Genomic DNA, 16,703 nt, shown 5'->3' on the forward strand with positions numbered 1-16,703 from the left:
AAAATTTGAAGAAAAATATTCTAAAGGGGGGAAAAGCCACTCCCAAAAGTGCCCTACTGCAGGGGTTCCCAACCTGTCCAGGAACTCCAGATGCTGCTAAATCCCCATCATCCCTAGCTACAATTTGTAGTTCAGCAACATCTAGAGTACCAAAGGTTGGGAACCCCTGCCCATATGAAATGGAGTGGAATGTTCATGGATTCAGAGGATAGTTAACAGACAACTGGGTAGGCTGAGCTCATGGAACACGGTGGGAGAAGGGCTTGAACAAAAAGACTGGGAAATGTCTCCACTTGAGGAATATGCACTCAAGACAATCACAACCCCTTCTGCTTCTAAGGGGAACAGGTGTCTAAAACTTTCACTGTGCTCTGACACAGGCTCAGGTAACACATGCACACCAGGAATATACTGCAACGTTTCGTTGCGGGTCCATATCCATATTATATTATCCTAGCCAGATTTGGGAAATTCTGATATTTCGCTCCCTTTACATGAGAAGAAATACTTGTATTGCCAAAGGTTTCTCTCTTTACTTTGGTCTCTGACTAAGAGATTGCCGATGGAACAGTGAGTGTATCAGTCTGACACTATAGGAGAACGATCCATTTTTAGCACAGAACTCTCCCCTTTTAATACGAGGGGTGGGGGTGGGGAATGGCTAGGACTATAGATTTCGGGAACCGTTACTTTGCTTTTTATTTGTGCGGAGTCAGCAGCTCACAAAACCCTGGATCGTTAGGCCAGGTCATTAATTGCCCCCTTGTGGTTGCACTTTAAACAGTCTCTCTAGTAAAAGACCTTACGTCATGTCTCTGATGTCCAAGCAGTACAGAAAGCCAGCAGCCCAAACACACCAGGATAGTCCGGGGCTTGCTTTCTCTCTGTCTGGGCAATCATTGTACTGGAAATACATAAACAGATGCTACATAATCGCAGACCAGTTAAACTGGAACATGGCGAAGGGGCAGCCTAATCCTCTTGGTTTCAGTGGGAATAAGGCTCCCATCCCATAAGCCACTGCCCTGAGCATCCATGAATAATAGGACAGAGGGAAACATGGCACTGCCCACGGCAAACCTCCCTCCAAATATTCGAATTTTTCAACACAAAGTTCTCAAAGGTGTTTTTTTGACTGACTGATTGATTGATTGATTAAGTGCTGTCAAGTTGGTGTCGACTCTTAGCGACCCCATAGACCAGGGTTTCTTAACCTTTTGGCCCCCAGATGTTTTTGGACTACAACTCCCATCATCCTCAGCCACAAAGGCCATGTCTGCAGATTATGGGAGTTGTAGTCCAACAACATCTGAGGGTCAAAGGTTAAGAAACCCTGTCATAGATTCTCTCCAGGAAGATCTGTCTTCAACTTGTCCTTTAAAGATCTCTCAGTGGTGCATTCATTGCTGTCATAATCAAGTCCTTCCACCTTGCTGCTGGTCATCCTCTTTTTCCTTCAACTTTTCCCAGCATTATGGACTTCTCAAGGAAGCTGGGTCTTCACATAATATGTCCAAAGTATGATAGTTTGAGCCCTGTCATTGGACCTCGAGTGAAAGATCTGGTTTGATTTGTTCTATGATCCATTTGTTTGTTTTCCTGGCTGTCCTCATGGTATCCTCAAAAGTCTTCTCCAGCACCAAAGTTCAAAAACGTCAATGCTTTTTCTGTCCTGCTTCTTCAAAGTCCAGTTTTCGCATCCATAGAGTGTCAAGGGGAATTCCATTGTCCAAATGATTCTAATCTTTGTAGGTGTAGACGCACCACGGCATTTAAATACCCTTTCCAAGGCCTGCATTGCAACCCTACCAAATGCTAGTCTGCGGCATATTTCTTGACTGCTGGATCCTTTACTGTTGATGGTTGATGTAAGCGGTTTACAGAGAGATAGATAGATAGATAGATAGATAGATAGATAGATAGATAGATAGATAGATAGATAGATAGATAAATAAGGATGGCTCTCCCTGTCCCCAATGGCCTCACAATCTAAAAAAAGAAACATTAGACACCAGCTACAGCCACTGCCAGGGAGTGAATCTGAGATCTCCTGTATGTAAGCAGATGCTCTACCTCTGAGCTACAGCCCCATCCCCTGGAGGAATATCTTCCAGCACACAACACTCACATGTAGTCACCCATCCAAATGCAAATGAAGGTGGACCCAGCTTAGCAAAGGGGACCGTTCATGGTCGCTACCGCAAGACCAGCTTTCCTCCCGTGCAGTGTTCCCTCGGACAGGGACTCCCAGATGTTGTTGACTACAACTCCCAGAATCCCTTGGAGTTGGGATTCCCAGATGTTGTTGACTACAACTCCCAGAATCCCCAAAACATCCCTTGCATAAAACATATTAGATTACTGGTACTGAGTGTTTTGCTAGCTGCTCCACTGAAATCCACCCACTCATAGGGACATAGGGAACTGCCTTATGCTGAGTCAGACACTTGGGACATCTTGCTCAGTATTGTCTACAGCAGGGCTGCTCAACCTCGGCCCTCCTGCAGATGTTGGCCTACAACTCCCATAATCCCTGGCTACTGGGCACTATGGCAGGGGATTAAGGGAGTTGTAGTCCTAAAACAGCTGGCGGGGGGAGCCTAAATTGAGCAGGCCTGGTCTACACTGACTGGCAGCAGTTCTCCTGGCTTTCAGTCAGGAGTCTCTCCCGGCCAAAGCCTCCACATGCTCTGCTACTTGATGAACTGCGAGGAAGGAAGCCACAGGAAGTCAGCCCGTGCGCAGGGATGTCAGCCGACACAAGATGTGAGCATCAGGGAACACAGGAAGCTGCCTCCTACTGAGCCAGACCATACGTCCATCTAGCTCAGGATTGTCTACACAGACGGGCAGCGGCCTCTCCAAGGTTGCAGGCAGGAGTCTCTCTCTCAGCCCTATCTTGGAGATGCTGCCAGGGTTTGAAATCTGCCAGTACCTCCCTCTCATCCACCCACTGGTGCGGCGGTTTTGCTTCCATACAGATAACATTTCCAGCTCTTTGGGAAATCAATATAAGATACACAGAATGTACTGTTTGCATTTGGGTTGGTGGAGAGGGGGAACAAGCTGTACATCCCCCTTCTGCAAAACACTGCTGCAAAACAGCTCCAGGGCTGCCTTTGAAGTCTGCAGCTGTCTTGAGGGGGTGCATTAAGAACATAGGAAGCCGCCATATACCGAGTCAGACCATTGGTCCATCTAGCTCAGGATTGTCTACACAGACTGGCAGCAGCTTCTCCAAGGTTGCAGGCAGGAGTCTCTCTCAACCCTATCTTGGAGATGCTGCCAGGGTTTGAACCTGGGGCCCTCTGCCTACAAAGCAGCTCCTTCTGCCTGACACTGCAAAACGTCAGGTGATAGGTTTAAGCGTCACACAGGTATAAAGAGGAAAGCAGAATCCACATTCTAAATTTCCCATGTACTTGGGTGCCCCGTTTGCAATCACTACACCAGACTCCTGCCTTCTAAGGCCACAGTTTAGCTCACTAGAGCATTGCAGGTAGATCTTTGACTGCCGTTGTCATGGCAATAGACTGGAATCAGCATCTCAGGGTTATCATTGGAAACCACAAAATGGGAAAGAGCAGCCTCTTCTAGAGCCTCTCAGGTCCCAAAATAGAAGCAGCCAGAGATGATGCTTTACTGGGAATAGTTTAAACATCTAGTGAAGAGGCAGGCACAAACCGGTTCTTAGTCTTGCAGCAAGACACTAAAAATAGTCCCCCATCTCTCCATGTATTTTGTGGCAAAAATAAGAGATAATTAAGCAAGCATCCATTATAAAACAGAATGGAAATAGAGAAGATTGTTCTTGCATTAACAAGTGATGGGAGTTCTGTTTCCATCTCTGCCACTGAATAATCATATGTGGTTTGGTCAGGTCACTTATTTATTTATCACAGCGCTATATTGCATCTTCCCTTTATCATGGCAGAGCACATGAGGCAGGCCCATAAATTTTGCCCACTGGTACCATCTCAAGGGGTGAACGCTTATAGAGGCGCTTCATACAAGCAAAGTGAAGCGCCATAAGGGAGTTTGCGTGGAGAGCGGGCTTGAGCAGACCGATACGCAGGCAGCTTACCCTGGGCAGCCGGATCGCCTGCCCACACAATTACCAGCTTGGATCGTACTCCCGGGCCCCGGAAGAACCTAAATGGCCCACATGAGTGTGCAAGGCATTCTGAGGAGCCCCCCGACACTGAGTGGCTTGTTGTAGCCTCCCCATTGGGGGGCTACTCATGAGTCGCCATGATGCGGAGCCACACTGCAGTGATACACGATCTGAAAACCTTGTTTAACACGGGGGTGGGGGTGCATTTAAGAAGACTGGCTGCTGGGAGCTATGTGAGCCAGTGTGGTGTAGTGGTTAGAGTGCTGGACTAGGACCAGGGAGACCCGAGTTCAAATCCCCATTTAGCCATGAGACTTGCTGGGTGACTCTGGGCCAGACACTTCTCTCTCAGCCTAACCTACTTCACAGGGTTGTTGTGAGGAGAAACTCAAGTGTGTAGTACACCACTCTGGGCTCCTTGGAGGAAGAGCAGGATATAAATGTAATGATGATGATGATGATGATGATGATGATGTTGCAGCACACAACCAGCTGAAACCAGGCTGAGCTCCCTTAGCTCAGTTTCAGCTGGTCATGCAAATAGCCTTCTAGTGATTTTCGGCAACGTCTACCTCCAAGAGCTAGACAATAGGTAATAGCATTGTTGTACTGTCCAGGATACCATGGACAGCCAGGAAAACAAACAAATGGATCAGAGAACAAATCAATCCAGAATTTTCACTCAAGGCACAAATGACCAGGCTCAAACTATCATACTTTGGACACATTATGCAAAGACCCAGCTCCCTTGAGAAGTCCATAATGAAAAGTTGAAGAAAAGAGAAAAAGAGGACGACCAGCAACAAGGTGAATAGACTCAATTACAACAGCAATGAATGCACCACTGACAGACCTTCAAGGCCAAGTCAATCATCCTGGAGAGAATCTATCTATATGGTCGCTAAGAGTGGACACTGACCTGACAGCACTTAATCAATTAATAAATCATTGCACTTACAGCTTTCTCTGTATTATCACCCCTTCTTCATCCCTGCCCCCAAACCATTATGATGAAATTTTTTTAGGATTAGAGCAGGGGTTCTCAGTCTTGGGTCCCCAGATGTTTTTGGACTACAACTCCCATCATCCCCAGCCAAAGGTGATTGTGGCTGGGGGGTGATGGGATTTCTGGTCCAAAACCATTTGGAGACCCAAGTTTGAGAACACTTGGGTGAGGGTAAGGGTTAGGATAACAATAAGCAAGTGGTTGTATTCTCTCCATGGAGTAATCTTTGGCGGACATCCCTGTCAGTATTTCCATTCCTCCGACAACATCAATAAAATTTTATAGTGGCTTTTCTGTTTATAAAACTTTTAAAACACCATTGCAAATTTGTCCACTGCAGAGCTTGATGGTCAGGACAATAAAAGCATTAAAAGTGGTTAATAAAAATAAAAGCATTTAAAAGTGGTGATCTTCTTATTTAGCAGGGGGAGAGCCACTGGCCCTATCCAACCCCAGCACAGCATCCCTCCAGTGGCTGTTGCTGGTGTCTACCTTTTGTTTCTTTTTTAGATTGTGAGTACTTTGGAGACAGGGAACCGTTTTATTTATTTATATCTATGTAAACCACTTTGGGAACTTTTGTTAAACAGCCTATATAAATTCTGATCTTAGTGAGGATCACTAAGAAAAAGATTAACTCTCACTGTTTCAAACAGGAGGGATTTCAAGCTTCCATGTGCTAATATCAGATAAACTGTAATACAAGATAAACAATCAAACGGTGACAATGGTGAACAAGGATGTGTCTGCAGAACTGAGCAGGGAAACAATTCTGATATTGTGGGCTGGACTCCACAACTTTGCATGATCATTGGCTGTTTTATTTGATTGTGAACCACCTTAAGATTTGTCGTTACCAGCGGTATATAAGTGTATAAAATAAAACAAAACAACCAAAAGTAATTGAGGAGGTGATATGGAAAAGAGATTTGGCAGGCAAAAGAAGTCTTACACATCCGTCTGCTTCCTCTCGGTTGCTAATCACGTAAGGGAGAATTTAAGTCAACCCCTTATTTAGCAGAGAAGCCCAGTTTGATTAGAACAGAGCTCAAGGAGGAAATTGCTTAAGGGCTAAAACAAGTAAAGGTCTATTTAAGAAGTTACAAACACAGATAGAAAGCCTGCACCCTGTACTAGCTACCTCATGGTGGGAGGAAGAAGAGAAAGAACAGAGAGAACAAAGAAGAAGGGAGGGGCCTAAGAGTACCAGTCAACCAATCAGAAGAGCCTTAGAGCAGTGACACAAGAAATTCGAGAGGGGCAGCTGTTTCCCCTCTAACAGGGATTCCCGATGTTGTTGACTACAGCTCCCAGAATCCCCAGCTGCAATGGCTTTTACTTGGGGATTATGGGAGTTGTAGTCAACAACAACTGGGATCCCTGTTAGAGGAAACACTGGCAGGGGTGGGAGCAGTCCGGCACTCTCTATCTCTCCTCCGAATGTCCCTAATGGTCAATAGGAGATATGGGTGTTAAGAGTCAATGTCCATGGAGTCACATCTCTAACAAATCACACTCTCCGGGTATTGCTTTGTAGCTCTTCTGCTGCAACTCGGATTCCCAGACCTGGGTCTGTGCCCAAACCCTGAGTTTAGTCCTCTGGGGTTCTATATTCTAGCTCAGCTACCAACCACCAGCATTTGAATGTACTTGCCTGCATGTCCGAATTAGTGAAGCTGCAAGCTGACAGGTAGTTGGTGTGCATGGCAACCGATTTCTTCTTTGCAGCCATATTCTCGTTTTTCTCAAACGCCAGGGGATACACAGAGCATTTATTGTCCAGACCGCTAGAAACAAAAACAGTCAAGGAAAAAGAAATTTGGGTTGCAGCATGCCACCAGAGCACTAAACACAATACGTTTGACCAGCCAGCCTTACAGCAGCAAGGGTCCTAATTGCAGCATTATGCTCTTCACCCGGGCAATTCAGATTGACAGAAAATGTTTCCACTGCTACTTCCTTGCACCGTCTAAAAAAGCAGGGGAGCAGGGAGAAAAGACTTTCTCTAGGGTGTTCCAGGAAATAATTCTATAACGTGCTTTAAGGTCATTTCCTGGTACATTCTAAAGAGAAAACATTCTATTGTCTTGATCCAACTTCCCTTAGCTTAATTAAAAGACTTTCACTTACCCACACGCAATGGCACATCCGGATGGGGCATAGGCACATGCCATCACCCAGGTACATGGCATTGTCACCGCATGTTCCTGAAATACAAGATGTTCCTTGGATCTCAGAAAGCAACCTGCATGTCTCCACCATACCGATAAACAGTACTAAGATAGAAGAACTTAGTCCCATCCAATGCTCCCTATAATCTTTTCCATCTGTGCGCGGAATGAGTTTTGCTCTGAGTGGAAGTATCAAGGCAGTGTGTGCGCATGTGCATTCAGAGTGGGACCATCCTGATTAAACTTGAGCGGGAACTACAATTAACTGAGCGGACATCAAAAAACTTGTGAGCACGCACACGTGCATACGCCCTAGTCCCGTCTGCTTCTGTTACCTAAAAACAGGGGCCACTGCAATTCATGGAACATTCACGTTTGCAAGCCAATCGGCACGTAAGAAGCTGCCTTATACCAAGTCAGACCACTGGTCCATCCAGCCTAATATTGCTTGCTCAATGCCAGGACTAGCATCAGGCATCAGAATCACTAGGTAGCTGCTGAGGGCCAAGCGCTCTCAGAAGGTCACCGTTTCAGAAGCTGCCCCTGCTAACTGGGCAAAGGCACCTTTCAAAGTGGTGATTCTGTTACATGTAGCTGGGGGAGAGCAACTGACCCTATCCATCCCCACAGGGGTGGAGGGAGACCAGCGGCACCCGGGTTCAGCCTGCCGCCGTGGCCTCAACCCTGCCCCCTGCATCAGAGACGTCTGATGGCAGACGCGGGGCGTGTGGTTAAGCCACGCCCCCTGCATCTGACATCAGATGCCCCGCTCCGTGACGGAGCTGGTAATCGTGTGGGAGGCTGATCCAGTCGCCTAGGGACGGCTCCCTGCTCATCTGCAGAGAGAGCGGGCTAAGCTTCTGATTGTGTGAATGACCTCTGTGAGTCCTTCAGGGCAGGGAACCAGTTTCTCCTTATTCTTGCTCCTTTGTAAACCTCTTTTCAAACCTTTGTTGAAAAGCGGTCTAGGAGTGGGGCTGGAGCTCAATTGGAGGAAGAGCGGGCTATCAATGTAAAAATAAATAAACAAACCAACCTTTCCCGCTTGACCTCCTTTCCAGAAGGGATGCGGGATTGAACCTGGGACCATCTGTGTACAAGCTCCAAGCTATGAAGCCCCACAGAGTCTCTCAGAGGGAAGAGTTGGGAGTGCAGTGACAGATCACCCGGAGGCTTTTTCAGATAGCAGGCTTACCATGAGGCTTTGCTGCGAGTTCGGGGCATAACGGATACTCCAAAGCAAAAAGAGGACTTTTAAACCCCAGACATGAGTCGGGCTAGGTTCCAATATGGAAGGGGAAACCCAAATCGTGCGTGAAGTGCTCTATGAAATATTGCACAGACTTCGGAGTAAATCTGGCCGATATGTGAACACACCCTCCCAAAATAAAGTCACGGTAAAGTCGCTATCTGAAAAAACTCCTGCTTTGTACCCAAATGGTCAGTGGTTCAATCCCTGGCACCGCCAGGTCAGGTTTTTAGGCTGCTGGTTTTAATTTTGTTTTGTTCTTCAGTGTGCCATTTTTGCATTCTTGTTTTGGATGTCACACACCTTGTGATTTTTATTTTATTTTAAAAGGTGGTATTTAAATATAATATATGATACAGGCAATGGGAAACACCTATATCAGGCAACAGCGATAGAAGAAGATGCTGAAAGGCATCATCTCATACTGCGCGGGAGGAGACAATGGTAAACCTCTCCTGTATTCTACCAAAGACAATCACAGGGCTCTGTGGGCGCCAGGAGTCAACACCGACTCAACAGCACACTTTACCTTTACATAAATAGATAACTCACCTTATTGGTAGTGAAAGCATCCCAAACAATCACCTTTCCATCCTGTCAAACAAAAAGGAATTATGAATGTATGAAGCGTTGGAATCCATTCTGAAGCCTGACTAATCTTAATTCACTCTGTTCATGTTCTGTGTTAGTAAACTAGTAAAATGTCGCATGTCCCATGTCACTTAATCAGACTAGTGGTGACAAATTTGAGCAATTACTGGTGAAATTCTGAAATTGACATCTTCTGAAAAACCTGTCACGTATTAAGGAATATAGATTCTACAGCAGGGCTGCTTAACTTTGACCCGCCAGTAAATGCAGGACTACAACTCCCATCATTCCTGACTACTGGCCACTGTGGCTGGGGATGATGGGATTTGTAGTCCAACAACAGCTGGAAGGCCAAAGTTGTACAGCCCTGTTCTACAATAATAAGGAATAGCAATTTTTAAAAAAATGAACCAAAGACCGTTAACGGATATCTGCTCTGAAATACAGTCCCCCTTATTTAAAAAGGGATCACAATTTACTGTAAGCCTGGATCTGAGAGAAAACCGTATTAAGACATCCACTTAAAGTAAAGGCACTTAACTCCTGTAAAATTATTCAAAATGTATAAAACTTAGTAATGGTGTCTCTTTGTATTGCCATAAAAATCTAGTAGACTTTTTATGAGGTCATCCACACAATCAAAAACTGTGTTCTATCCAGGTTTAGGAACTGTGTGTGGTCCCAGTATTTTGTTGTGTGGAAGCAAGGTAGGAGGAAAACCTGGGTAGAAGTGACTGTGTGGAAGTGAGGTAGGAGGAAAAGCCACCCAAGTTTTCTCCTACTTTGCTTCCATACAATCACTTCTGCTCAGGTTCTCCTCCTACAGTGCTTCCACACAACCGAAAATTGAGAGCACACACAGCTCCCAAACCTGGGTAGAACAGTTTTTGATTGGGTGGATGACCTCATAAAAAAGGTAAAAACATCCATCACAAAGGCATCCACAGCTTCACACATACAAGGCCTTCATCCAGAAAGAGGCTTGAAATAGAGATGAAGGTAGTTTGGATTAAAGAAAGAGATAGATGGCCCAAGAGCCTCTATAACTGTTGCAGCTCTGTGCCCAAGCCAAAAGAGTTTTTGGGAAATGGTAGCCCAGACTATGCAGGCTTTGAGCTAGTAGAGTGTGACAGGGAAGAGACAGCTACAGAAACAGCATGTTCCCGGTTCAAATCCCACCTCTGTCATGAACTCTCTTGGTCAGAGTCAGAGATCTTCACCATTTTTCAAGTGGGTACCAGTTTGGCAAAAAACCTTCAATGTGAGAGCCATTTTTTCATTGCATGGACCTCCACAGAGTGCTGAGCTTTGCCCAGCACTGGGGAGGGGCCTTTACGAGAAATGGAGTCCTATTGAGACCAAGCACCACCTTAGAAGGTGGGCAAGGACCACTGGGAAGTGCAGCCCTTCCTTTCCGAGCTCATTAGGCTCGTTAGGACCAGCTGCTAGATACGAACATTAATACAAACAGCCAACAGTCTGGGTGGCTTTAAGAGGGGCTTAGACAAATTCATGGAGGAGAGGTCTATTAATGGCTACTAGTCTGAGGGCTATAAGCCACCTCCAGCCTCAGAGGCAAGATGCCTCTAAATACCAGTTGGAGAGGAGCAACAGCAGGAGAGGGGGCATGCCCTCAGCTCTTGCCTGCGGGCTTCTCAGAGGTACCTGGTGGGCCACTGTAGGAAACAGAATGTTGGACTAGATGGGCCTTGGGCTTGATCCAGCAGGGCTTTTCTTATGTTCCTATGAATACAAATACGACGAATCTTTATATACCGCTTTTGAAAAGAAGTTCCCAAAGCGGTTTGCATAGATATAAACAATCAAACAAATAAATGAATGAAGTAAAGTGAAATAAATAAAATAGATCTCAAGATTATCCTAAATTGCCAAACCCTGTATAGGTTCTGGATTTGTCTTATCCAATATTACACTCGTCTTTTCTTAAACTTAATTTTTATATGTAACTATTTATACTCCGACAAGATTTTAAAAAAACAAACAAACCAGAGAGGAATGAGGTTTTATTTTCCTAGCTCTTTTTAAACAACTGGGGGTCAGAAGCCTTTCCTGATCACCTAGAATGCTGTGGTCCTCTGCCTAGGGATTCCAACTTCCAAACAAGTTCGCCACCTCATCAAATCTTGAAGGTCAGATAGAACCTAATTTCCCATTCATATTCCAATTAACACTCCTCCGGCGTAGGCACAACTCCTCTAAACAGCTGCTGCTTCACAAAGCATCTCTTTACCTGGGAAGAGCTGACAATTCTCCGTTTATCTTTGCACCAATCCATGCAGAGGACCTTATTGCCGTGGCCTTTCAGCGTCCTTCGTGTCTTCATCACAAACTGACCCAAAGCCTCCACACGCTCTGCTACTTGATGAACTGTGAGGAAGGAAGCCACAGGAGGTCAGGCTGTGCGCGCAGGGATGTCAGCGGACATAAGACGTGAGCATCAGGGAACACAGGAAGGGGCCTCCTACTGAGCCAGACCATGAGTCCATCTAGCTCAGGATTGTCTGCACAGACTGGCAGCGGCTTCTCCAAAGTTGCAGGCCGGAGTCTCTCCCAGCTCTACTTGGAGATGCTGCCAGGGACTGAACCTGGGACCCTCTGCATGCAAAGCAGATGCTCTGCCACTGAGCTGCAGCCCCATCCCCTAAGGGGAATACATAGGGTGAAATCTGGAACCCTATAGGAGATTTCCTATAGGCTTCCCCCCTTTAAAAGTCTATCAATTTGAGGTGACTTTTGAAATGAGGATATGTAGCTATATGCACAGGCACATAGGAAGCAGCTTTATACAGAGTCAGACCATTGGTGCATCTAGTTCAGGGTTGTCTACACTGACTGGCAGCAGGCTTACAGGCAGGAGCCTTTCCCCAGCCCTACCTGGAGATGCTGCCAGGGATTGAACCCGGGACCTTCTGCATGCAAAGCAGATGCTCTACCACTGAGTTAAAGCCCCATCCCCTGAGGGGAATATCTTAACAGTGCTCACACAAGTAGTCTCCCATTCAAATGCAAACCAGGGCGGACCCTGCTTAGCAAAGGGGACAATTCATGCTTGCTACCACAAGACCAGCTCTCTTCCCATAATCTCCAAGAGCAGCAGGCCTCTGAATTTTGCTGTGAGCTCAGCTCCCCAAGTCTTTGCCTCCCCGCCCACTGAAAACTGAAATGGGAGCCCTGCTGTACGCAGGCAGGATTCGTTCATATTCAGCCTTCGTTTCCCCGACATTCTCTGTTCATCTTTCAAGCTGCTCGGATTCTAAGCCGCTGGGGAGGGGAGAAAGTGCTGTCCTGGCCATTAGAGAGGCGAGGCCTTATCGGGGAGGAGATGGCTGAGTTGGCTCAGCCTCAAGCCGTCCACTTCTGCCTCCTTGGGTCTTCCATTGATTCATAATGGATTTGCCTCGCCATCATCATCTTTCTCTTTATAAAAGAGAGAGCAAGAGAGCAGTAGCTTACAGCTGAGGCTGAAATGGTCCTCTTCTTAGCAACAAAATATCCCTTAAAGGCAACAACCTAAGAGCGGAGAGCTGGTCTTGTGGTAGCAAGCATGAGTGGTCCCCTTTGCTAAGCAGGCTCCACCCTGGTTTGCATTTGAATGGGAGACCACGCTTGTGAGCACTGGAAGATATTCCCCTCAGGGGATGGGGCCACCCTGAGAAGAGGTGGGTGCTTGCATGCAGAAGGTTCCAAGTTCCCTCCCTGGCAGCTCCAAGACAGGGCTGAAAGAAACTCCTGCTTGCAACCTTGGAGTAGCCACTGCCAGTCTGTGTTGAGAATACTGAGCTAGATTGACCAATGATCTGACTCAGTATATGGCAGCATCCTATGTTCCTAACCTCACATAGCAAAAGCGCTGTCAGGGGTTCTCAAATTTGGGTCCCCAGACATTGTCGGACTACAACTCCTATCATCCCCAACCGCAATAGTCCCTTTTTCTCTATACACCTCTAGCACAGGGATTAGCAAATTTGGGTCTGCAGATGTTGTTGGACTACATTTTCCAACATTCTAAGCCACAATGGCCTCTTTTTCTCTATATGCCTCTTGCGCAGTATTTCTAGATGTCGCTGGACTACAACTCCCATCATCCCCAGTCAAAATGTCCTCTTATTTTCTATATATCTCTAGCTCAGACATATAGAGAGAAAACCTCTGGCTATTGTGGCCGGGGATGATGGACATTTTAGCACAACAACATCGGGGACCCAGTTTTGAGAACACCTGAATAAGGAATCAGATGAGAGTGTATTTCTCTCAGAGAGCCAAAGGCCATTTGGAAGTAGGGGTCTGCTCCTTCATAGCCAGCATTCTATTCCCATAGGAACACAGGAAGCTGCCATAAACTGAGTCAGACCACTGGTCCATCTAGCTCAGTATTGTCTACACAGACTGGCAGCGGCTTCTCCAAGGTTGCAGGCAGGAATCTCTCTCAGGCCTATCTTGGAGAAGCCAGGGAGGGAACTTGGAACCTAGATGCTCTTCCCAGAGCAGCTTATGTGCTCACACTTCTAGTCTCCCATTCATATGCAACCAGGGCGGACCCTGCTTAGCTAAAGGGACAAGTCATGCTTGCTGCCACAAGACCAGCTCTGCTCCCATGAGTGATCAACCAGATGTCTCTGGGACACCCACAAGCCAGGCATGAAGGCAACTGCCCTCCTCAGCAGCCAGTACTGTGAGGTATACTGCCTCTAATCATGGAGGGTCCATTTAGCCATCATATATGATAACCAGTGATAGAACTATCCTTCCCTGTTATTTTGTCTAATCCCCTCTTAATGTCATCCACGTCAGTGGCCATCACCACATTGCAATGTTGCAAATGTGATAAATTAATCGACGTCGCTCATGGCGTGTACTCATATTCCACTTTTGCCTCAGGTAAACAAGTCTAGCAGGCCTTTGTGGATTGGGTCAGATGATACCTTTACCCAGATTTTCTCCTCCATGCATGGTGGAGGGCAACAGTGGTCCCTCTAATTTTTTTACACCTTTGTGCGGAATGAGTTTTGTTCTGGGCGGCAGTATGAAGGCAGTGTGTGTGCGCGCATGCACGCATTCAGAGTGGGGCCTTCCCGATTCAATCGGGATTCAATCGGGATCTAAAATGAACTGAGTAGACAAAAAAAACAAACTTGTGAGCCCATGCATGTGCACACGCATTAGAGCAGGCCTGCACAACATAAAGCCCGGGGGCTGGATTCGGCCAGCAAGGGCTATTTCACTGGCCCCCAGGTATCCTGCAGCAACACAGGTGCTGGAAACTGCCTTATAGTGCCATCTTGTGCATGCTTTCTCAAAAATATGTTCCATGGTGTGCCCAGTGAGGCTTACTCCCATGTAAGCATGCCTGGCATTGCAACCTGAAAGCAACAACAATTTAGGGAGAGAACTTGGCATTTGTTTGGGGCTGGCATGCACCCTAGGGGCCCCACTGATTGAGCAGGGACAGGACCTATTCTCTGGCCCCGATCCTTGGTTGAAACTATGGGTCCATTAACAGAGGGAATAGATCCACAAGTAAGGAATAATATTTTTAATTTTAATGTAATAAATAGGCCAGAAATTGACCTTGGCCCCTGCACACCAAGTTGTGGATGGTTCCAGCCCACCAGGGCATTTGAGCGGTGTAGCCCTGCCTTAGAAGGAACACTAGATAGCAAATGCATGCTTTTCCTCCCTGCCTAATAGACAAGCCTGTCCCAGCTGATATTCCAGATAAAACCCAGGAATCAAATGTATTATTTGAACCTATGTACATTAGATTTTGCCTTGGGCTATTAACACATCATGTGTACACCTGTACAGGAGTCCGTATGTGAATGCATGTTTCTGTGAGACGATTGCACATGTGCTCATTTTAAAAGTCAGTACTGGGACTGGTCCTTTTGAAAATGTAGTGCACAAATCACACTGGCACACTAAATGCAATATGTGAATAACAACACATATTTAGATCAGTCACATGTGCACTGTACACCGATGGTATGCATACCGAACATAATGCATGAATAGGGCGAACAAATATGGAACTGCAACAAAATGTGGCAGTATATCTCTGGTGTGAAAAAAGGTGAATGTTGTGTGTTTATTGTGTAACTGTGTGAGTGCGTGCACATATGCAATTCTGTTAATCTGCAGATTAATAGAATCAGTGTGCAAATTCCCCCTCGGTTCAACAACAACAACAACAAATATTTATATACCGCTTTTCAACAAACAAAAGTTTCCAAAACAGTTTACAAGAGAAATAACAAATAAGATAAGATGGCTCCCTGTCCCCAAAGGGCTCACAATATAAAGCCCTTTAACTCGCATCTCCTCCGGAATGGAGAGGGTGCGTTCACATATCGGCCAGATTTACCCCAAAGTCCCTGTGAGTTATCGGGGAGCAGTTCACACACAAAGGGCAGCTGTAATCCCCCCAATTCCCAATTTTGGTTTGGTGGATCTCACGTTCAACCGTCCTCCACAAAACTGTGCCTTGGTCTATAAAAGAGAAACAAATCCACAGAGGGTTCAGGCTCTCCTGCTGTTACTCCCCTGCAACTGATACTCAGAGGTGTCCTACTTAGAGATGCTGCCAGGGAGTGAACCTCAGACCTTCTGCATGCAAAGCAGATACTCCACTGCTAGGCTAATCCTAACCCACCATGCCAGGGATCGAACCTGGGGCCTTCTGCATGCAAAGCAGATGCTCTTCCACTGAGCAATGGTTCTTCCCCGGTAATTTAGGTCCAGAGAAAACGAGTCAGATCACTGGCCCATCTAGCTCAATATCACCTACACTGACTGGCAGCAGCTTTTCAAGGTTTCAGGCAGGAGTCTTTCCCAGCCCTACCTGGAGAGGCTGCCAGAGGCATCTTCCTGTATTGCTGCTGCCCGATATAGTACCAGTGGGGATTCGAGCAGGCAACCTTCTGCTTGCTAGCCAAGCATTTCCCTGCTGTATTCTTATGGAAACCAGACATTAAATATGCTAACAGGCATCCATTTCCTGGCCTTTTGGCCTCCCGGTTTGACTTCCCCCCCTCTCTCCTCATTCATCTTCTGCTCCTTCTGTTGCTTCACGCCCTTGACCCCGTGGATTCCCTGCATCTGTCACAACCATAACTAGGATGGGAAAGATGAAGGATGGTGAGGGTAAACAGGAAACCCTTCTCTACCATTGGTCCATCTGCCTCGGGGTTGTCTACACTGACTGGCAGCGGCTTCTCCAAGGTTCCGGACAGGAGTCTCTCCCAGCCCTACCTGGAGATGCTGCCAGGGATTGAACCTGGGACCTTCTGCAGGCAAAGCAGATGTTCCGCCATGGAGCTATGGCCCCATCTCCGATGTATATACTAACTTATGTACATCCATCCCGTACCACTACCAATATGCCGTCAACCTCAAGGGAGGGCTAAGAAGATCGGAAGCTGCTGGTCCCTCCGCCTCAGTATCGTCTATCGGTTCTCAATGTTGGGTCCCCAGAAGTTATTGGACTTCAGCTCCCATAATCCCCAGCCCCAGTGGCCTTTGGTTGGGGATTATGGGAGCTGAAGTCCGATAACA

At 46.6% G+C, this 16,703-nt stretch overlaps 1 protein-coding gene across 2 annotated transcripts in view; it reads right to left on the bottom strand.

The window, feature by feature from the left end:
• The window catches only part of GNB5 (G protein subunit beta 5), a 42,047-nt gene that overhangs the window by 24,425 nt on the left and 919 nt on the right, over positions 1-16,703 (bottom strand). For both annotated transcript variants that reach the window (XM_053272246.1, XM_053272245.1), the window contains 4 exons: positions 11,383-11,519; positions 9,093-9,134; positions 7,251-7,327; positions 6,775-6,907 (listed from right to left, as the gene is read on the bottom strand). In XM_053272246.1, the coding sequence (XP_053128221.1) occupies positions 6,775-6,907; positions 7,251-7,327; positions 9,093-9,134; positions 11,383-11,519 (389 nt within the window). The remainder of the gene's footprint in view (positions 1-6,774; positions 6,908-7,250; positions 7,328-9,092; positions 9,135-11,382; positions 11,520-16,703) is intronic.

This window comes from Hemicordylus capensis, chromosome 10, assembly GCF_027244095.1.
Source record: "Hemicordylus capensis ecotype Gifberg chromosome 10, rHemCap1.1.pri, whole genome shotgun sequence".
NCBI classification, from domain to species: Eukaryota; Metazoa; Chordata; class Lepidosauria; order Squamata; family Cordylidae; genus Hemicordylus; species Hemicordylus capensis.